Raw genomic sequence first — 22,285 nt, 5'->3', positions numbered from 1 at the left:
ACTAGGGGTACTGGGGAGCCCTGGTGGCACAGTGGTTAAGAGCACGACTGCTAAACAAAAGTTTGGCAGTTCAAATCCACCAGCCGTTCCTTGGAAGCCTAATGGGGCAGTTCTACTCTGTCCTACAGGGTCTCTATGAGTCGGTACTGACTCAATGGCAACAGGTTTGTTTTGTTTTGTTTTTTTTTAAAAAGGGGGGTACTAAGGATAGTACTCCTGTAGTTTGATAGGAGATCAAATCTTTATCATTTCAACATTGTATGGCTTGTAAAGACTCAATTTACCCAATAATTCTCAATATCTTTATAGAGAGGACAAATAACTTTCAAATTACTTTTTATATGGTCTTGACTACCCTTTAGAGTGTGAATGGGTTAGGACATACTGATTGGTTCTAAAGATCCACCAATAGCAGTATCAGTTGGTGTTGAGTAGACTTGACTCACGGCCACCCCGTGTGTGTCAGAGTAGAACGGTACTCCATAGGATTTTTAATGGCTGATTTTTTTGGAAGCAGATCACCAGGACTTTCTTCCAAGGCCCCTCTGGGTGGACTTGAACCTCCAACCTTTCAGTTAGCAGCCGAGCACATTAAGTGTTTGCACAACCAAGCGATTCCCTTCAAGATCTAGCAACTGCCTGTTTCTTCAACCTACTCTCCACCTTGATCCCTGCTGTCCAGGCTTCTTCCTTTAAAAAAAAAAAAAAAAAAAAAACATGGGAAGAGTATGTATACTCACAACACTTGAAAGCAGGTACTTAGACAGGTACCTGTACACCAATGTTCACTGCAGCATTATTCACAATAGACAAAAGGAGGAAACAATGCAAATGTCCATCAGCAGATAAATGGGTAAACAAGATGTGCTACATACATACAATGGAATATTATTCAGCCATAAAAAGGAATGGAGTTCTGATACATGCTACAACATGGATGAACCTTGAAAATATTATGCTGAAGGAAATGTCAGACACCAAAAGAACAAATATTGCACCATCCCACTTTTAGGCAAATGCATACAGATAGAAAGATTAGTGGTTACCAGGGGCTGGGGGTGAGGGGGAATGAGGAGTTATCGCTCAGTGGGTACGGAGTTTCTGTTTGGGGCTATGAAGAAGTTTTGGAAACTGATAGTAGTGATCATTGCACAACATTGTGAATGTAATTAATGCCACTGAATTCTACACTTAAAAATGGTTACAATGGCAAATTTTATGTTATGTATATTTTACCAAAATATATATACCAAAAGAGAAAAAGAAATATGGGAAGCAACCTGAATGTCTAGCATGGGAAACGGTTAAAATAAGTCACAGGCTTGGGCCAGGACATATCACAATGAAGGCTGCAGCAAGCTTCACTCAGGAAAGACTGGCCTACAGGGATACATGGAAAAGCCCTCAGATGGAAACCACAGGCCACTGTACATGCGCTTATGGACAGCCATGCCCTTGATTCAAAACTGGGGTCACAGAGGATGAGGTCTGGCTCTGTCCACAAGGAGGTTTGAGTGCAGAAGACACCGTAACAACAGCTGTAGTTGGCATTTATTGGGGCCTTTCTCTGTGCTAAGCAGGAGACAGCAACATCCCCAGCACCCAGCAATACTGACAAGGAGAAGGTGCTAATGCCCTCCAAAGGTCAGGTGCAGCCCTGGGGGGACCAGGGGGGGAAAGAGCACTGCAGTGAAGCAGGGAAGGCTCCACAGAGGAGGAGGCATCTCAGCCATGTCCTGAGGAGTGGAGGAGTGAAGATGGTGGAGACCCTTCCTGGAGGAGGGAACAGCTTGTACAGTGGCTCAGAGATGGAGAAGTGTGCTTGGGGAAGAGTATATGGCTGGTAATTTTGTGGTTCTGTGGTGGCTTGAATGTTGCTGTGATGCTGGAAGCTTTTCTACCAGTATTTCAAATATTAGCAGGGTCTGACCAGACTTACCGGTCTGACAGAGACTGAAGAAATTCTGAGAGTATGGCCCCTGGACACCCTTTTAACTCAGTACTGAAGTCACTCCTGAGGTTCACCCTTCAGCCAAAGATTAGACAGGCCCGTAAAACAAAACAAGACGAAATGGGCACACCAGCCCAGGGACAAGGACAGGAAGCCAGGAGGGGACAGGAAAGCTGGTAATGGGGAACCCAAGGTCGAGATGGGGAGAGTGTTGACACATTTTAGGGTTGGCAACCAATGTCACAAAACAATATGTGTATTAATTATTTAATGAGAAACTAATTTGCTCTGTAAACCTTCATCTAAAGCACAATTTAAAAAAAACAAAATACCAGCAGGGTCACCCATGGTAGACAGGTTTCAGCAGAGCTTCCAGAGTAAGACAGACTAGGAAAAAAGGCCTGGCAATCTACTCCCAAAAATTAGCCAATGAAACCGCTATGAATCACAATAAAATACTTCCCTATATAGTGCTGGAAGATGACCCCCCTCGGTTGGGAGGCACTCAAAATACACAGTGGCCGCAACAATGGACTGAAGCATATCAACGATTGTGAAGATGGCACAGGACCGGGCAACATTTTGTTCTGTTGTGCATGGGATCTCCGTGGGTTGGAGCTGACTCGACAGCAACTAACAACAACAACACATGCCAAGAGTGTATGATGAAGAGTGATAGAAGTTGAGATAGGACAAACCAAAAAACCAAACCCACTGCCATCGAGTCGATTCTGACTTGTAGAGACCCTATAGGTCCTAATCACAAAGAGCCTTGAATGCCAGGCTACAGAGGGCAGCCTCCCTCACCCCTGGAACATCCATTCATTTATTCATCAAACACACAAGGGCAGCCATTTTCATTGCACCTGGCAGAATCCCAATGTAAACAGGCTCATGCTGCCGTGGAGAAGCCCATGGACCAGCTTCAGCACAGCAGGGTCTAGGGCCGCAAACAGTGTCCTTGGGTACATGCCCATTCTCTTGGACCCTCCTGGTGACAAGATGGCCCCAACAGTGTTGGGCTTATGTTCCATCAGCCGAGGGACCCCAGTGGAAAGAGAGTTTCCAAGTGCCACACAAATTCTAGGATTGAGCCTGAGCCCCCCAGTTTGGACCAGGCCCATCCTTGAGCCAATCTCTGTGGCTAGAGTAGGGGGAACATGCTGATAATCCTGGCCTTGTCAGAAACAACCTAAATGGCTGGGACTAAGAGAAGAGAAGAGATGGTTCCTGGGGGAGAGTTGAGAGGCTCTAAGAGGAAAGAGAAAGGATGCTGTGGAGGGTAGATGTCCTTGCAGACCTTCCTGGAAGTGGTTACTAGGGTCAGGTGGGCACAAAAGTGCCTGTGAGAGAGGCAGGGCCCGCCCAGCCAGGAGCCCTGGGGACCAGCAGGTCTAGCTCAGCCAGCCTCAGCTGCCCCTTGCCATTGCAGGCAGGCATGCCCCGAACACTGAGTGCCTCCGATATGGTCACCCCAGGCAGCCTCAGACCACCCCCCACCGAGCCCACAGAAGGCGAGCAGGCCGGGCAGCCCCTCCTGGAAGGAGCTCCATCCTCAGCCTCCCTGGACTCCCTGATCCAGCACCTGGTGCCCACAGCCGACTACTACCCCGAGGTGGGTGAGCCACCCAGCTGGGAGGAGGGGCAGCAGGGTGGGCTTCCTCCACCAGGCATGGGGGAGACAACAGGGCCGGGGCTGGCCTTGGGCCTAGGGGGCCAGCAGGGCAGGCTGGGAGGCATGTCCACCCCAACTACTCTCATGAGCATGAGCCGCCTTTTCCACATGTCCCCCCAGAAAGCCTACATATTCACCTTCCTGCTGAGCTCCCGCCTCTTCATCGAGCCCCGGGAACTCCTGGCCCGAGTCTGCCACCTGTGCATCGAGCAGCAGCAGCTGGACAAGCCGGTGCTGGACAAGGTGAGGGGCAGTGCCAGGCAAGGGCTCTAAGTGTACCCAGCTCAGGCCAGCACTCCCGAGTGCTCTCGTGGTGTTAGCCTCTCGGGGAGGCAGTGATCAGCCTCGTTCTCTGACAAGGCACCTGAGACCGGAAGGGGTTCTGACTTGTCCAAGTCCCAGAGTCAAAAGAGACAGACCCACCTTTAACCCAGGTACTGTTTTCCAATGCCCTGGGTGCAGTGGTTAAAGGGCTCAGCTGCTAACCAAAACATCGGCAGTTTGAACCCACCAGCCACTTCATGGGAGAGATGTGGCAGTTCGCTTCTGTAAAGATTTACAGCCTTGGAAACACTATGGCCAGTTCTACTCTGTCATATAGTATTGCTAGGAGTCAGAATTGACTCGATAGCATTGGGGTTGGTTTTTGTTTGGTGGGAGCCTCACACTAAGCCAGACCTGGGGTGGCACTGCAGCTTCTGCTGGGCTTCCTTCCCCCAGCACACTACCTTCCACCCTTCCCTCCCCTGCTGATTGCCTAGCCTTCCTGGGCTCCCAATGTCTGTTACTTTGCCCCTGCCGACTGTGACTCTATTTATGCAAGTGTCAGTTGGGCCCTACTGTTACAGTGATAGAAGCCCAACTTCAACTGGCCCAAAAAGGGACCTGACTGGCTTGATTGGCACCCATAACTTCTGGCTCCGGGGGCTCAAGTGGTATCATTAAAAATTAGTCTTTCTCCCCCACTCCCCGACCCTCTGTTACATTTTCCCCTGGGCCAGCCTTATTCTGGGGCAGGTTCTCCCTGCATGGTGACAATCCAGCATCCACATCTCCAGGCTCACCTTCTATTCCTTTCCAACCCCGTGAGAAGAGCAAGCACCTTCCTCAGTAGGTCATTGACCTAGCTTAGGTCACATGCTCATCTATGAGCCAATCACTGTGCACAGTGTTCAGTGCTCTGACTGGCCAGCCCTGATCCTGGGCTGATCTCCAGAGCCCTGGGGTGAGGTCAGTTACTCCAGAACCCTGTGGACTGGGAAGAAGGTAGAGTGCATCTGATATAGTCACCCTGGAAGATTGAGGTACTGTCAGCACAGAAAGGGACGCTGGGGAGGCAAAAGCAAGAGGTGACCCACCCCAAAGTGTGTACCCCCCGCCAGTGTCTGCTGCCCTCCTCAGCCACAGCCACCACTACTGCACTGGAGTCAGCCCAGACCCAAGTCACCACAGGACATGCAGTGAGTGGTTGATGTGGCCCCACATCCTGAGCACACTTTACTGAGTGCAAGCACCCCTCGGCTTGCCTTGCAGGCCCGGGTCCGGAAGTTTGGCCCCAAGCTGCTCCAGTTGTTGGCTGAGTGGACAGAGACCTTCCCGCGAGACTTCCAGGAGGAGGCTGCCATCGGGCACATGAAGGACGTAGTGGGCCGCATCGCTCCCTGTGACGAGGTGGGTGGCTGGAGCGGGCCGGTTCACTCTCTCTGTACCTTCACTGCCAGGACCTGAGCCTGTTCCCCGGGCCCCTCTCAAGATCCTCCTCTCCCCATGCTACACACTGCAGTCCCTCTAAATTCAGCCCCTTTCTGACCACCAAGGGGTTGAGGCACTTGCCCAAGGCCACACGCCTGAGGAGTTTCAGAGCTGGGGCGGAACCAGGCATGTGGTTCCAGGCCTGTTCTTCTGGCCCTCTCCTGGCCTTGTCTCATTGTTGCCATCAAATGGCAGGGAGGCAAGACCCACCTGTGGGCTGTGTGGTCACATGGTCAGGCCCAGTGGTCTGCAACCCACTAGGAGGGCCTGGCAGGACCCATATCCTGCAGCCTTATGCCACAGAGGCCTCCCTCCTCCTGCCCCTACACCATGCCCAGGTCTGGGCTGGCGGCCAGTGCAATCTCAGGACCTGTCAGTCAGGGCCAGGAAAAGGGCTTTGCAGGAGGAACTGCAATAACAATGGTAGGCATAACTACCACCCACTGTATGCACAGGTTCTCCTGGGACCCTCACAGCCTCCAGGGGCTGAGCTTGTGTAAACCCTGCAGGGTAGGGGCAGAGGAGGAGAGAGGGCCCCTCTGCAACTAAAACCCAGACCACAGGGTAAAAGTGACTCCTGGGCCCTGCACTTAGAAACCCTGGTGGCTTGGGAGGCAGAGGGTGTACTGGGAAGTGAGGTGTCCCTGAGCCTGCACCCTGCTCCTCTCTCCCCACCATGTCACTCCTGGGAAGTACCTAAGGTCTCTGAGCCTCATTGCCCTTATGGGTGAAAAGAGGACAATATCCCCACCTCCTAGGATGATGGTAAGACAAGGATGGTCCGCAGAAAGGGGACGGAGGGCTCCTGGTTTGCTTAGGAGGAGCAGGCTTATCAGCACCTCCAGAATGACCATCTGGCCAGCACTGATGCCACTTTATCTGGAAGGAGAGAACACTAGGGTGTGCGTGTCATTTCCCTGGGAGGAAACTGAACGTGGCAAGCTGGTAGTTAGTGATGTACTCAAAAGTAGACCTGGACACGGCAGAGCCAGCAGCACGTGAAACAAAGGGAAAACTACACAGGGAGGCTGGGCATCAGACAGCCATAAAGCCTAAGGCATAAGTAAGGCTCAGAGAGGAGGGCCCTGCCGTGGGGTCATTTCACATAGCAGGCAAGTGGCTGAGCTGTTCTGAGGGCCCAGTGAGGTGAAGTTTGGGTCCTTCTCCTCCTCCTCTGCATCCCCTGATTCATCTCCGGATCCTGACACCCAGCTTAGGATGCAGCACGGAACAGTGTTAGGGAAGGCTTGTTGATTGGATGGATGAGAGTGGGTAGAGGTGTGGAGAAATTCTGACTGGCTGGATACATAGTTGGCTACTTTGATGAATGAGTATACAGGAGAATAGAAGTTTGGGTAACTGGGTAAGTGAGTAGATTTATGGGTAAGTGGATATTGAAAGACTGACAGAAAAATGGGAAGAATAAAGGTAGGAAGGCTGGATAGATAGGTGATTGGGTAGAAGGATGAGTGGGTGGGTGAGTAGATAGGTGGATGGTTGGGTGAGGGAGGAGGATGGATGGATGAGTTGGTGGATTGGTGGGAGGGTGGGTGGGTGGATGGATGGATGGATGGATGGATGGATGTGTGGGAGGATGAATGGGTAAGTAGGTAGATACATGGATAAATGGGTAGATGGATGGGTAGGTGGGTGGGAGGGAGGATGGTTGGATGGATGGATGAGTGGGTGGCTGGGTGGATGAGTGGGTGGGTGGGTGGATGAGTGGGTGTGTGGGTGGATGGGTAAGTGGGTAGATGAATGGATGAGTGGGTAGATGGAAGGATGGGTGGGTGGGTTGGTGGTAACCCTTACAGACATGCCTCTGACATTCAGAGGCAGACACACGTTCTGGCCGAGTTGGTAGAGGATGGTGTGTAAATCCTGGGATTGTTTCCCTCCAGGAAACTAGTGCCTCTTCACAGAACCCCTGAGAACCTGTCAGGCTTGACATCACGCTGTGCTAGGAAATCTATCTTACCACCCAATGGATTAAAAGAAAATACAATTGAGACCTATGAATGGGCTTTGGGAGAGCAGTCACCCACTAGGTGTGGGTTTTCAGAGCAGAAATGAATCACCCAAGACATTTCCTTTTCCTTCCCTTATGAGCCAACTAGGCATGCTGCGGGGGCTGGGATAGAATGAGGGTTCCCTGGCTCCCACTCCACCAACAGACTTCAGGTTCAGGCCAGGGGTGCTCTCATGTGTCTTCATTATCCCAAAGTTTCCCTTCCACAGAAAGCACCTGTTCCAAAGAGAACATTCTCTGGGTGCAGGTTTTCCTACTCTGGCTGCTGGCCGGTGGACTGCAGGTTGCTCCTCCCTCAGTCCTGGGCATGGGCCAGGCATGACATAGGAGCTAGGGAACGCTGAATGACAGATGAGGACAGGGCATGGAGGACTCAGACCACCTGAGCACAGATCCAGGATCAGAACCACGTGTGTGTGACCTTGGGCAAGGCGCTTCACCTCTCTGAGCTTCAGTTTCCTCATCAGGAAAATGGGGGTAGTAACCATTCGTACTGTGCGGCTTTGCGTTACAGAGTCCCTGAAGTCACATATGCCCTTGGTTCATGGCCCAGCACATGGTGAGCACATGATAAATGTGAACTGTGATTAGGACCAAATGGTTCCCCAAACCCTGGCTTATGGGGATTATTTTTAAATTTTTCATTATGGAAAATTTTAAGCATACACAAAAAAGTAGAAAGAATAGTAACCATGAACTCCTGTGCACCCATCACCCAGCTTCAGCAATTATCACCACCCATTTTGCCAAACTTGTTTCTTCCATCCCCTCACACACTTTCCCTTTCACCCCCCGCCCATATTATTTTGAAGCAAATCCCATGTTATATCTTTTGTTCTGAAAATATTTTGGCATGTATGTGAGGATTGACTTCTAAAGGATTTCTTACACAGGGGTGGAATCACACGATAGAAAGAGCCATGCACAATGCAATGGGTGTTTTCAAAGCTGTGTGTCTTTGGGCAAGTTACCTGACCTCTCTGAGATTTCATTTTCTTTCTATAAAAGGGAGGATGGTAATCCCTTCCTCACAGGGCTATGAGAACAAGGGTTACTCAAGGACTAGAGGAGACAGCTCAGGTCCTAGAGCCCTTTTGCTCCGGCTTCCCCAACAGGTGACAGTGAAAAGTGGTGCCTTCTTTTTCCTCTGCCCCCTCTGCCATTTTCTGGGAACTTTATCTCCTCACTGTCCTCCCCACCACCCTTTGGCAACTGGGAACAAAATACTGGAGAGGAGCTGAGAAGGGTGTTCGCCACAATTGTGGCTCCTGGGGATTCCCAGGGAAGCCTCTTAGCACCTGGCCCTTGTGTTGAGACACTGTTCTGGGCCACCCCTTGCTGGGCAGGAGACCCAGGGGTGTCATGCCCAGCCTGACTTTGGAGAGGCTCCCGGTAAGTTGGGCTTCATGGTTACAGCTTAGGGAGACCAGTGCTGAGGCTGAGGGAGGCTTGGGGAGCCGGGGGATGGCCCGGAGGTCACAGATGTGGCAGCCCCAAGGAGGGGGGAAAGGAGAGGAGGACAGCTGTGCTTGGGCCACACCCACCAGGCTAGCTGCGAGAAGAGGCAGACCTGACAGGCAGCTCCTCCCCGTGGACTGATGTTGCCATTCCCACTCATACCCCCTGTCCACTGGGCTGACCACACTACCCTCCTGGCTCCCTCCAAGGGCAGTAGTGGCGGGAAGCTGATTACCAAGGACAACCTGGTGGGGGTACAGAATCACCAGAACCTCGAGAGTGCCTACCTAGTGTAGGCTCAGCCCAGGAGGACATCAGCCCTGGGCTCAGGGAGTTTTCAAGAACTTCAGGGAACAGGAGGCAATGCTTGCCCAGCCAGAGACAGGGGTTTCTAACTATAAACTGTTCAAGAGAATTGGAGACACCTGGAGAGCACACCTGTCTGCCTATGGCAGGTGGCTCAGTGGAAATAAACGGAAAAGACAGCTCCAGACCTGCTGTCCTCACAGGCATCCGGCAATCTGTGATGGGCCAAAAGGGCACCGCGCTGTCTTGGCACGCACTGGGCTCTGTCAGCATGGGCTCACGAGAGTGATAAGGGAGCACCTTGGCGCCCTTGGTGGTTCAGAGACTTCCCAGGCGATCTCCCAGCCTCTATTCATAACAGCGGAATTAGTGAGAATGAGACGAGCCCAAAGACAAGAGAAGAACAAATATCACCCCTATTCAGAGGGGAGCAGTAGATTTAGGGAAGAATCAACAGGCCAACTTGAAGTTTACGTCACTGGAGAAAGTCTATATGAATTAACAAATGGGAAACGGTGATCATTTGGGTGAATCTTGGTTCAGTATAAACCAGTAACCAGTTGCTGTTGAGTCAGCCCCAACTCATGGTGACCTCATGTGTGTCAGAGTAGAGCTGTGCGCCATAGGGTTTTCAATGGCTGATTTTTGGAACCAAATCATCAGGCTTTTCTTCCAAGGTGCCTCTGGGTGAACTCAAACCTCCAACCTTTCAGTTAGCGGCCAAGCATGTTAATCGTTTTTACCACCTCAATAGAAACAAGTCCTGCAAAATTATCTGCATTAAAAATAATAAGGTAACCATGTGGTTCTATCAGATGACAAGCAGATGCTGCATTCTTGATGATGTCCCGGTGGGGAGAATGAGTGACAGATGCCTGGAAGACCACGGCCATCCAGTCAATCAACAGAGGTGTGTGGAGGCCTTCTGCAACCAGGCTTGGCCACCATGCTGGGGATGAGTAACAGGCAAAGAGTGCCCAGTGCTGCGTTCACGGGGCTTGTAGTCTAGTGAGAGGAGACTCAACGTGATAGCTCTAGAATCAAGACATGGGAAGGCCACGGTCCCTGAGAACCCATGCTCGAGTTTTAAGCCAGGGGATGAGGAGAGCTTGCCAAAGGGAGAAGGGTGCAGAGGCCCTGCGAGGAAACGGGGTGATCTGTACGCAGAGCACAGAGAGGGGAACAAGGGGCGTGTGGAGGTCACCAGGCGTGGCCAAAGCTGCCCTCAGGGCCTTTACTCATGCTGTGGAGGCAGGCATTTCAAAGACTGGGGCTTGGTGATCAGATCTGCATTTCAACAAAAGCTCTGGCTGCAGAGTGAATGGAGAAGCCAACATGGATGTTGTTGTTAGGTGCTGTCAAGTCGGTTCTGACTCACAGTGACCCTATGTACCACAGAAGGAAACACTGCCCAGTCCTGCACCATCCCCGCAATTGTTGTTATGTTCGAGCCCGTTGTTGCAGCCACTGTGTCAGTCCGTCTCATCGAGGGCTTCCTCTTTTTTGCTGACCGTCTACTAAGTATGATGTCCTTCTCCAGGGACTGGTCCCTCCTGATAACATGTCCAAAGTATGTGAGACAAAGTCTCGCTATCCTTGCTTCCAAGAAGTATTCTGGCTGTACTTCTTCCAAGACAGATTTATTCATTCTTTTGGCAGTCCATGGTATGCAGACCATTTAGGAGGTCTGGACCACAGAGACGATGGTGGGTACACATGGAAGTGGAAGGTGGTAAAACCAGCAGGACTGGTGATGGCTGGAGTGGCAGGAGGGAAACAGTGGTGTTGAAGATGACCTCTAGTCTGCAGGTGTGATGGCTGCTGAGCAATTCACTGAAACACAGATGTGGGAAGAGGACCAGCTCTGGGCAACAAGAGTGTGTTGAGCCTGGAGTGCCACTGGGACTGTGGAGAGCTCAGGTGGACCAATCATTGTGCAGCTCTCCAGAGTAGAGGAGAGGCAGAACATGCACATTTGGGTATGGTCCACACCAGACACTGACTGATACCATGGACATGCACTGGAAGACCCAGGAACAAAGGACACAGTGAGGAAAGAGGGCTGGACAGAGGCAGGAAGAGCCCCAGCGTGTAATGAGTGGAGACGGAGACATGCGTGCAGACAGAGGCAGGAGGAACGGGAGGCTGAGGCTGGGACGACAGCCAAGGCAGATGCAGTCTGAGACACTGGTTTAGTGATAGGAGGCCCTGGGGTGACAGCGAAAGTCAGTTTGTTGCGGCAGCAAGTAGGCGTGTTTGAGGGGTGATTGGGAGGTGAGGAAAGGTGACAGCAAGGGTAGCCCTCTCATGAGATGGTTGGCTGTGTGAGAGAGAGTGACTAGAGGGCAGGTGGAGGTGCTGGGCTCACAGATGGCCGATTGTGTCACAAGGACCGGCCATGGCTGGACCCTACTCACCATCTTCCTGCGCTCAGGTGGAACCCGGAAGATAGCGTTCTGACCACACTTTTGGATGCACAGAGCAATGAAGGGCCATTACTTCCGTGGGTGACCAAATGAAGAGACAGGCCTCAGTTTACCCAAACTGCCCCAGCTAATCAGCGGGAGCCTCTTCTCTTGGCTGCATGCAAGGACTGTCCACTGATAGCCTCCTGTCCTGTTCTGTGTCCTGGGGTCTCTGCCCTTCCCAGAGCACTGGGCACCAACAGCCCCTGGGCACCAACCACCCTCCCTTGAGCCCCGTCAGAGACTCCAAAGAAGTGTCGAGGCCCAGAGCCACACACTGCCCAGCAGGACAGATCCCCCACCTGCCCCCACAAAGATGCCACTCACTGAGTTTGTGTAGTTCAGAATAGCATAAAGGAAAATGCTCTTTTGCTATCTAAACTACCTGACAACACTGACTAGTCATACTCCATTATTTCCTGAGCCCTCTGGAGCCCTGTCCAGCCATTTGCTCGTCATTGCTGGGAGACCAGGCTCTGAGCCACCACACCTCCTGCCTCTGCCAGCACTAGGCCAGCTCTTTGGCTCAAGTGGGACTGAGTCCCTCTGTGATGGTTAAGGTCGTGTGTCAGCTTGGGTGGACCATGATTCTCAGTGGCTTGGCAGTCGAATGATTTGATCACTTCCATGCCAAGATTTGATATAATGTGATCACCTCCATGATGGGATCTGCTGTGAGTAGCCAAACAATTGAAAGGGATTTTCCTTGGGAATGTGTTCTGCATTGAATATAAGTAGATATTCTGTCAAGGCTTGTGGCTTTTGCTCGCTCTGAAGCCTGCAGCTGGCTCCTGTTCATCTGGCCTCCAGTTCTTGGGACTTGAGCTAGCAGCTTACCTGAGGTCTTGCCTGCTGATCTTCACAGCCTGCAAGCAAGAGCCCTGCTCTCTGACCTGTCGATCTCAGGTTTGCCAGCCCCTGCAGCTATGTGAATCAGGAGAAACCTCTATCCTGACCCACAGATTTGGAATGTTCCAGCCTCTACAACTGTGTGAGCCATTTTCTTGATATAAATCTCTTCATATATATGTTTATATGTTTTACTGGTTTTGCTTCTGGAGAAAACCCAGCCTAAGCCACCCCCTCTGGTGGGGCCATTTGTCACAGGCTGGTGAGCTCAGGGGCCTGCTCTGTGGCTATTGACCAAAAAACCCTTGGAGACATGTGGACATCTCACCTAATAAGCCCAGCCAGTTTGATTGGCACATTCCTTGATATAACCACCCCTGGGAAGTGGGGGGAGATAGTCAACTTCTCCTTGGGAGGAGAAGGATGGGCACCCCTCAAGGGCAGGGCCGTGGCTTTTTATCCCTATGCACCCAGCCCAGGACATGGCCCAGAGCAGGAATCTGTGGTCCAAGCTGAGTGGTGAGGTGAGTGGTTGGTACAGTGAGTGGTCACGAGCGCCCACCCTGTACCAGAGTTGGACTCGCTCTGAGAACACAGAAGGGAACAGCACAAACTTCCCTGGCCCTGCAGAGCTTTCCTTCCCATGGAGAAATAAACAAAGGAACACACCAGTTCATCTCCAACAGTAGTTAGGGCTCTAAAGAAATCACAGAGGGCAACGTGGGGCAGAGGACAGGGCCGTGAGGCTGGAGCCGAGCACAAGGCAACTGGCCCAGGGCTGGCCCTTTCCTTTCCTCCCTCTTTTCTCCCTCCCCTGCCCCCCTGCATTGCCCACTCCCCCGAGAGCTCAGGCAGCTGGACTCCTGATGTTTGTTCTTCTCAGCTCCAACCATAACCCTGTGGCTTTCTCTCCAAAGGGCCTTGACTTTTGGCCCCAAGCCCAACTGGCCTGGGATTGGGTCCTATTTGGGGGTAGGGCAGGCCCTGGCACACCTGCTGGCACCTGGCATTTTCTCCTGAGACCTAAGAGTCCATCCTGCTGACCCTGGGAGATGCAGAGATGGGTGTTCGGGCCTGAGCACCCGTCTTCCACCCTATCCCTTCCCCAGGCCTACCGAAAGAGGATGCACCAGCTCCTACAGGCCCTGCACCAGAAGCTGGCAGCTCTAGGCCAGTGCCCAGAAGGCCTGGTGGGTACCGACAAGCCCATCTCCTACAGGACCAAGCCACCGGCCTCCATCCACCGGGAGCTCCTTGGCATCTGCAGTGACCCCTACATGCTAGCCCAGCAGCTGACCCACGTGGAGCTGGTGAGCAGGCCCAACCTCCCTCTGTCCAGACCCAGAGCCAGAACTATGGGGGCAGTTTCTACACTGCTTGGCCCCCTCACCTGGCCAGCCCCCTCATCTCAGCATAACCCAGGGCCTGGGCCTCTCACAGCAGGGCATCTCCAGAGGGCCCTGGGCTCTAGAGCAATGTCTCACCCTGTCCTGGGGCAAGAAGCAGGAGGGCAAGAGAGCCCAGGCCTGGGGCAGAGGGAAAGGGTTCAAACCCTGGCTCTGACACCACCTGGTGTGTGATCCCCAGGACAAGCGCCTTCCCCATCTAGGCCTCAGTTTCCCCATCCAGGGCTCACCCCGACACACTACACCTGCCCCAGCTTTCAGAGCTGCCCTGACAAGCCCTTCCTTCTTGTGAGGAGAACCCCCAGCCTCACCCCAACATGTTGGGCTCCTTGTGGATATAGAAGGCAGAAGGGAGGCTGTGGAGTGGGCTTTGTTCCTGTTAAAACCCCACCGTTCTTGGCGCCTTTATGCTTTCCAGGCACTACTCCACGCTTACATGCACTGTCTCATTTCATCCTCCCACTGCCCTGCCAGGTAGGTGCCATTATTATTCCTATTTCACAGATGAGGAAACCAAGGCCCAGACAGGTTAAGTGATTTGCCTGAGTTCACACAGCAGTGGGGGCAGAGCCAGGATTCAATTCTAACTCCAGAGCCCATGCTCTTAGCCACCAGGCCTCTTTGGAAGGGGCGGTCCCTGCTCCCTATGGGGCCATTCTCCAGGTCCCAGGCACTGTGGCCGGCCTCAGGGGCTGGGGAGGGGAGTGGAAGGGCTGCCTCTTTCAGGGAAGGAAGCATTGTGACAACCCAGAACCCATGCCCGGAGCCCCAGAATGAGGGGCAGGTGTCCATAGGCCCCACAGGGAGGGCAAGGGCACCCAGGGAGCCGGCAGGCGCACCATGCGGGAACGATCCCCCTGCAGGAACGGCTGCGACACATCGGGCCTGAGGAGTTTGTCCAGGCTTTTGTGAACAAGGACCCTCTGGCCAGCACACAGGTAGGCTGTCCCAGCAGTGGCTCCCCCCCACTGGTCCCTCTGGGGGATCCAGAGAGCATCAGCTGGGTGAGCTTTGGACGGGACTAGAGCCGGCGGATGGGGCGTGGAGGGACCCCGCTCGCTACCCGCCAGCTCGCTGAGGGTCCAGAGCGCAACAGACGCTACAGCCCTGAGTGCCGGGGTAGCCTGGGCAGGCGGGAAGTGCCCAGCGTGGTCACCCAACCGGCGAGGGCGTCAGGGCAGGAGGGACGCCGGGCAGTCCGCGGCGAGAGCCTTGGGTCAGGCCGTGGCCCTGGGTGGGGATGAGGGTGGAGAGCGCGCCAAAGCGCTCCGGGACCCCGAGGCCCCTCCAAGTGCGTTTCGGTGGGCGCCGGTGCCCTCCAGCGGCCACGCCGGGAAGCGCAGGCTGGTGCGGGCCGCCCGGAACAGGTAACCTGCGCCCTCTTACCCTGGAGAGGAGTGGAGCGGTTACTATGGGCCGCCATTAAAACACCGTCCCACACACCTGGATTTCAGGACTTCGCCCATCTCTCTGAGCCAAACCAGCAGGGTGCCTGGTGTTTTAAAAAGTCGGCGAACTCCAAACCAGAACTGGAAAAATGGTACTTCCGCTCTCACGCCTAAAAAAAAGAAATGGTGCAAATTAAATTGGATAGCATCTTCATCTATCAGATGTGCAAAGATGAAGTAGTTGGCGAACACACAGTCGGAGTCAGTGTGTAGGGAAACACATTCTCCTACACTGTTGGGGGGATTGTAAAATGGGCACCACTTAGCGGGGCGCCTTGGCAACGGCATCAACACTTTAAAAGTACACCCTTGGCCCCAATGTTCCACACTTAATAATTTATCCTACAGATACACACACCTAGGTTCACAAAGATGTGTGTACAAAGATATTCTGGATACAGCATGTTTACTATTACCCAAGACTGGGAGAAAACTACCTTATCATCCATCATGAGGACCAGATTAAAAAATTATAATAATCCATAAATGGAATGCTATGCAACTATTAAAAAGAATAAGTATGGAATAATCACCAAAATCCATTGTTGAGAGGAAAAAGTAGAGTGAACAGTGACAAGAGTATGTGACCATTTGCGTAACAACAAAAAAGGAAGGTGTATGTATACTTATCTGCTTGACAGGTGCATAAACCATCTCAGGAATACTGGTCGCTCTGGAGAGGGCAGTCCTGGAGCTGGGCGTCAGAGATGGGACGGAGACTTTGCTACTTCTAAGATGTTTTGGGTTTTTTTGCCATTCTCAAGTATTACTTTTTATTGTGAAATATATCAAGATTGCATGTAACATTTATTTATCCACTCTACTGTAGATGGACATTTTAATTGTTCTCAGCTTTTTGAAATTACAAATATTGCTACTGTGAACATTCTTACACTTGTTTCCTGGTGTCCATGAACGCACATTTCTCTAGGGCATTAGTTCTCAAATGTTTTGGTCTTAGGACTCCTTTTCATTCTTGAGAATTCTTGAAAACCTCAAAGAACTTTTGCTTATATGGGTTATATCAATCAGTATTTATTATATTAGTAATTAAAACATAATTTTAAGTGTTTATTCAAAAATAATAGTAACCTATTACATTTTAACATAAATAACATTTTATGGAAAATAAGTATATTTTCCAAAATAAAAAATTACTGAGAAAAGTGATATTGTTTTATAGTATTTTTACAAATCTCTTTAATGTCTGACTGAATAAAAGATGTCTGGATTCTCATATTTGCTTCTACATTACTCTCTTGGCATACGTTATATAGGTTGAAAAAAATCCAACTCAATAGACATGTCGTTGGAAAAGGGAGAAGTATTTTATAGCTATTTCAGATGATTGTGAATATTCTTCTTTGACACTACAGTAAACCTCAGCAAGTGGTAGCTTTTAAAGGTTAATTGCAATGTGGAATCTGAAAACACATCTATGAACTTTCTGTATTCTGTTACATTAAATATACGTATTTCTTTTATATTGGTTAGTCTTGTACTTTGAAGAGTTCTTTTGCCCATGCATGATTTTGTAACTTCACATTTTGGTCCTTTGGAAAATACAGGTTCATTGAGTTATTAAGATCTTCCAGATGTTGACACATTTCATTACTATGATATTTTACAATCACATTCATTAATATCACTGCCGGTCTCACTTGTTTAAAAGTCTTTAAATATTGGGAAGCTGTCACACTGACAGAAATGGACACAAGTTTTACAAATTCCCAATTTTCTCTTGCAACCTTGGATTTTATCATTGGCAACAAATACTGTCAGCTGTTTTCCTTGAAGTGACAGGCTCATTTTCAAGAAAACATCTACCATATGCAGAAATCTGGATAACCATAGTTTGTCTGTCAGCCCTTCTTTCAAGTGAAAATGGTGTTCCATGAAAAAAAAAAAGTGGCTAGTTGGGCTCACAACTCAACTACGTAAGTACTTTTCCTCAAGACAACTTCGGTACACAGGAGTGCCTTATGTGTACTCTCTGTATCGTCACATAGAACATTAAAGATGTGTACTCAAGGGTCAAAATTTAATAAAATTTAAGAAGTTTTATTGCCTCATCAAGGACATTCTTAAGTTACAGTGGGCTTCATATATATGTATACATTATATATATAATGTGGCAGTAAAGAATACAATGACCACTAGTATAGTTTGGTGCCTCCACTTGGTTTGTGCTAAAGCACCTGCAATTTTACCCACTATTACTTTTGCACCGTCAGCACAAATGTCAACACAGTAAAAAGGCAAATAACATCTTATTATTACAAAAATAGTTGTGCCCTTGTAGATCCCCCCAAAGGGCTCCAGGGACTCCCAGGGGCCCATTGACAACACTGAGAACTGCTGCTCTAGGGTATCCCTAGGAGGGGAATCACTGGATCACAGGGTGGGCACATGGTCCACTTTAGCTGGTAATGCCACATGAGGTGGCAGCCATGAACATGCCCAGCAGGAGTGTCTGAGAGTTAACCCCACTCCGCATCCGCGGTGACACTGGCAATGGTCAGACTTTTAAGTTTTCGTTAAGCTGTTAGGTTGAGCCTCATTTCATATATCTCAATCATTCTTGTTTGCTCTTCTATAAAACACCTGTCCCTGACTTTTGCTCAGTTTTCTGTTGGTGGTTTGTCTTTTTCTTAATGATTTGTAGACGTTTTTAAATATATATTCTAGACAATAATCCTTTGTCATTACATGTACTGCAAATTTTCTTCTTTTAGTTGGTTGCTTTTCTTGTCATTATGAAGGCTTTTGCTAAACAGGTGTTCTTCATTTTAACCCGGTCACATTTATGAAACTTTTCCTCGATCATTTTTTGGAATTTAAGAAATTCTTTCCTACCCCCTACCTAGGTCATAAAGATAATCTCTTATGTTTTCCCACTACAAGTTTTAAATTTTGCTTTCATGTTTAAGTCTTTGATCTATCTGGAATTGATTTTGGTTTTATAAGACTTGAGGTGGGAATTAATTTCCTTTTTTTCCGCATACAAATAAGCAATTGTCCTGACCCATTTATTTATGTATTCCTTTATCCACTGGCCTGCCTGGCAGTCTGTCACTCTGTCATTTGCCAAGTTTCTATATCCATGTGAGTCTCTTCCTGGACTCTATTTTGCTCCATTAGTCAATGTTTTTGTGTGTCAATATAAAACAACTCGATTTGTTAACCCTGTGTGTTCCAGAGTACAACTGTGCTCCATAGGGTTTTCAATGGCTTTGACCTTTCAGAAGCAAATCACCAGGCCTTTCTTCCAAGGTGCATGTGGGTGGATTCAAACCACCGATCTTTCAATTAGGAGCCAAGCCCTTAACTGTTTAAGCCACCCAGGTACTCCTTATGTCAATGTACGTTGTCTTACAGTTTTCTGATTAGTCTTACTATCTGGTAAAGCAAATCCCCTAGGTTCTTCTTTCAGCATGGTTTGGCTATTCTTGCCCCTTTGTTTTTGTTTTTGTTTTTTTGGTTTGTTTTCAATAAATTTTAGAATCACTTGTCAAATACTATGAAAAGCCCTATTGTGATTTTGTTAGAATATATGAAACTATAGATCAGTTTGGGAATAATTTAAATATTCATGATATTGAATCTTCCAATCCATAAACATGATATATCTCCATTTATATAGGTCATCTCTATAATATCTTTTAATAAAGTTTTATATTTTCTCCATAAAAGTCATAGAGATTTTTGTTAAGAATTTTTCCCTAGGCAACTTATGCATGTTTTTTGCTATTATACATGGTATCTTGTTATATCTCCTAACTGCTTGTTACTAAAGACTATAATTTTTTTATGTATCAATTTTATATCTAGCTATATGGTAAATTCTTGTTAATTCTAATAATTTATCTGTATGCTTTTAGGTTTTTATGTAGACAATTCTGTCATATACCAATTATATCATAAGAATAAGGATTGGTAGTTTTGTCTCCAATCTTTATTCTTCTTATTTCTGTGGTAATCATAGAACAGAACCCTTCACTGATTTGAGGTGGACATGAATGATAGACCTTGTCTTTTTAAGCCTCTGAAATATTGAGCTTTTTGGTTATTGCAGAATAACCTAGCCCAATATGACCAATACAGTTTCTTTTTCTTGCTTAATATGTTAACTAGCAAGTCTGGTAGAACATTGAATAGAAGTGTTGATAGCTGGCTTCCTTCTTTTCTCCCGATTTTAAAGGGAATGCTTTTAAAATGTCACAATAGAGTATGATGTTTGTTATAGGGTTGTTGTTTTGTTTCATTTTTTAGTTGCTCTATATCAGCTTAAGGAAGTACTCTATTCTTAGTTTGCTAAGAATTCTTATCCTGAACGGTTGTTGAATTTTATTTAATGCTTTTTCTGGACTTATTAACCATATAAGTTTTTTGTTTTATTTTCTCATTTAAATTGTTAAGTGATTATTTGTATTAGTTTTTTTTTAATGTTGAAATGCATTTCTAAGATAAACAAAACTTGGTGGTGATAATATCTTTTTCACAGATCTCTAGATTCAGTTGCTCATGATCTGTTTAAGCTGTTTGCATCTATAATCATCACTAAGATTGACCTGTTATTTTCCTTTTTCACACTGTACTTGTCTGGTCTTTGTTTCCTCCTTCTCTGTTCTCTGCAGATAAGTTAAAAGATTGGAATTACCTGTTCCTGGAACATTTGGTAGAATTTGCCAGAGAAACTATTTCAGCTGATATTTTCTTTGAGAGATTTTGTTGTTGTTGTTGTTGAGAATATATGTAGCAAAACATATATCACTTTAACAGCTTCTTCCCTGGTGGTGTAGTGGTTAAGGCTGCTAACCAAAAGGTCAGCAGTTTGAATCCACTGGGCACTCCTTGGAAACTCTCTGGGGCAGTTCTACTTTGTTCTGTATGGTCGCTATGAGTTGGAATTGACTGGACAGCAACAGGTTTTTTTTGGAACCTATCCATTCCTGGCACAGGTGCTAAAATCTCCCATTGTGACAGTAGGATTCAATGTTTCCTTTTAGAGAACTTCACCTTTCTGACCAGTTTTACTCCTCACATTTTGAATCTGTGTTATTAGGGTGCAAACACGTTTAGACTCATGGAATATTCCTGAAAAATTGAAACTTTATTATGTATTCACTCTCTATCTCTTGTAATGCTTTTTGTTTAAAGGTCTATTTTGTCTCACACTGATATAGCTATGTGCTATTTGTCACATAATACATTTTACTATCTGTTTACTTACATCTTTGGGTTTGGGAATCTCTCTTAAAAATAGCAAGTAGCTGAATTTTGTTTTAATCACAGTGATTGCAATCATTGATCTATATGGATTTGCTTTTGCTGTCTTCTGTTGTACTTTTCGATTGTCTTTCTTACCCTTTCTGTTTCTCTTTTCCTCCTTTATTGGCTTCTTTCAGAATAATAGATCCCACTTTCCATCTTCCCCCTCTATTTGTTGGAAGCTATCTTGACAATTTTAACTTGCATATTTAAGTTAACAAAAGTTAATAATGTTTACCTTCTTCTTCAAAAACATTAGGATCCAAGCGTGCTTTATTGTTAATCACTCCTATTTAACCTATATACTACTTGTCCAGGGTTTTATTTTTATCTTTTGTTTTTAAATTTTATTGTGCTTTAGGTAAAAGTTTATAGCGCAAATTAGTTTCATTCAAAAATTTATACACAAAATTTTTTGTGACATTGGTTGCAATCCCTGCAATGTGTCAGCACTCTCCTCCTTTCCCTCTCTACCCCAGATTCCCCGTGTCCATTCATCTAGTTTTCTTGTCCCTTCCTGCCTTCGCGTCTTTGCTTTTAGGCAGGTGTTGCCCATTTGGTCTCATGTACTTGACTGAACTAAGAAGCACGTTCCTCACATGTGTTGTTGCTCATTTTATAGGCCCATCTATCTTTGCCTGAAAGGTGGACTTTGGGAGTGGCTTCAGTTCTGAGTTAGCAGGGTTTTATTTTTATCTTGATTGTTTTGACTCCACAATTTGGACGTTATTGTTAATGTTTTATAAGATCAATTTTTTTTTAGATTTACTCACATTTATCTTTTTTTTTTTTTTTTTTTGGGCTCACCATTCCTTCTTGTATATCAAATCTTCCTACTCTGATCCTTTTACTTCTTTCCAAAAAAAAATCTTTTAAATTGTGGTGTACTTATAGAGTGGAATGTTCTACATCAATTAAAAAATCATGTTTCCAAAGGATAGTTTGTGGCACAGGAAAATATTCGTGTGGAAAACCATGGAGATACATATATTACACATTCCAAATTACATTTTTAAATATACAGAAAAAAGACTAGAATGATACACATTAAAACATTGGTATTTCTGCATGGTTTTGAGGTTTTTGACATTTTCTGGATTGTCTATAATGATCTTGGACTACCTTCACGTTCTCAAAAACTCAGAGTGTGGTCCTGTGTCTTTTCCAGCCCTGCTTCAGTGACAAGACTAATAACCTAGAGGCTTATGTGAAATGGTTCAATCGGTTGTGCTACCTCGTGGCGACTGAGATCTGCATGGTGAGTAGAAAGCCAGGGGGCCTGACCTGGCATTGCCAAAGGCTGCTGGAGGTTGGGAGGAGCCCATCTGGGAGGGACTGAGAAGGGTGTCTTGAGCCCCAATCAGTCTCCAAGCCCAGAGCCAGACTGGACATCCCACCCCACCCCACCAGCACACTGGGTGTCACCCAGCTTTTCTACAGTGACATTTCCCCACTGGATACAGCCTGGGATGGATTCACCAGCCAGTCATCAAGGGTGTCCAACACTGTCTGCTGAGGGGTGAAGGGTCAGTGGACTTCTATCCTACATGGCTCTGCTTCCTCCCGTTTGCCATTTGCCTTGGGCAGCCTGGCCTGCAGCTGGTTTTGTTTAACTCACTCAGGATTTAGAGGTAAAAATGATCCAACCTCAAAGACAAGAAGGCAGGAAGGGACA

At 47.9% G+C, this 22,285-nt stretch overlaps 1 protein-coding gene across 1 annotated transcript in view; it reads left to right on the top strand.

Annotated features, from left to right (window-relative positions):
* Positions 1 to 3,389: 3,389 nt before the first annotated feature.
* The window catches only part of RASGEF1C (RasGEF domain family member 1C), a 36,626-nt gene continuing 17,730 nt past the window's right edge, over positions 3,390 to 22,285 (top strand). Inside the window, exons 1-6 of the mRNA XM_004387161.1 lie at positions 3,390 to 3,566; positions 3,747 to 3,869; positions 5,160 to 5,297; positions 13,595 to 13,795; positions 14,755 to 14,829; positions 21,779 to 21,868. Coding sequence (XP_004387218.1) covers positions 3,390 to 3,566; positions 3,747 to 3,869; positions 5,160 to 5,297; positions 13,595 to 13,795; positions 14,755 to 14,829; positions 21,779 to 21,868 — 804 coding nt within the window. The remainder of the gene's footprint in view (positions 3,567 to 3,746; positions 3,870 to 5,159; positions 5,298 to 13,594; positions 13,796 to 14,754; positions 14,830 to 21,778; positions 21,869 to 22,285) is intronic.

Source organism: Trichechus manatus, unplaced genomic scaffold (assembly GCF_000243295.1).
Source record: "Trichechus manatus latirostris isolate Lorelei unplaced genomic scaffold, TriManLat1.0 scaffold00181, whole genome shotgun sequence".
NCBI classification, from domain to species: domain Eukaryota; kingdom Metazoa; phylum Chordata; class Mammalia; order Sirenia; family Trichechidae; genus Trichechus; species Trichechus manatus.
The sequence above is the reverse complement of the archived record's forward strand: the minus strand, read 5'-3'. Positions and strand labels throughout refer to the sequence as shown.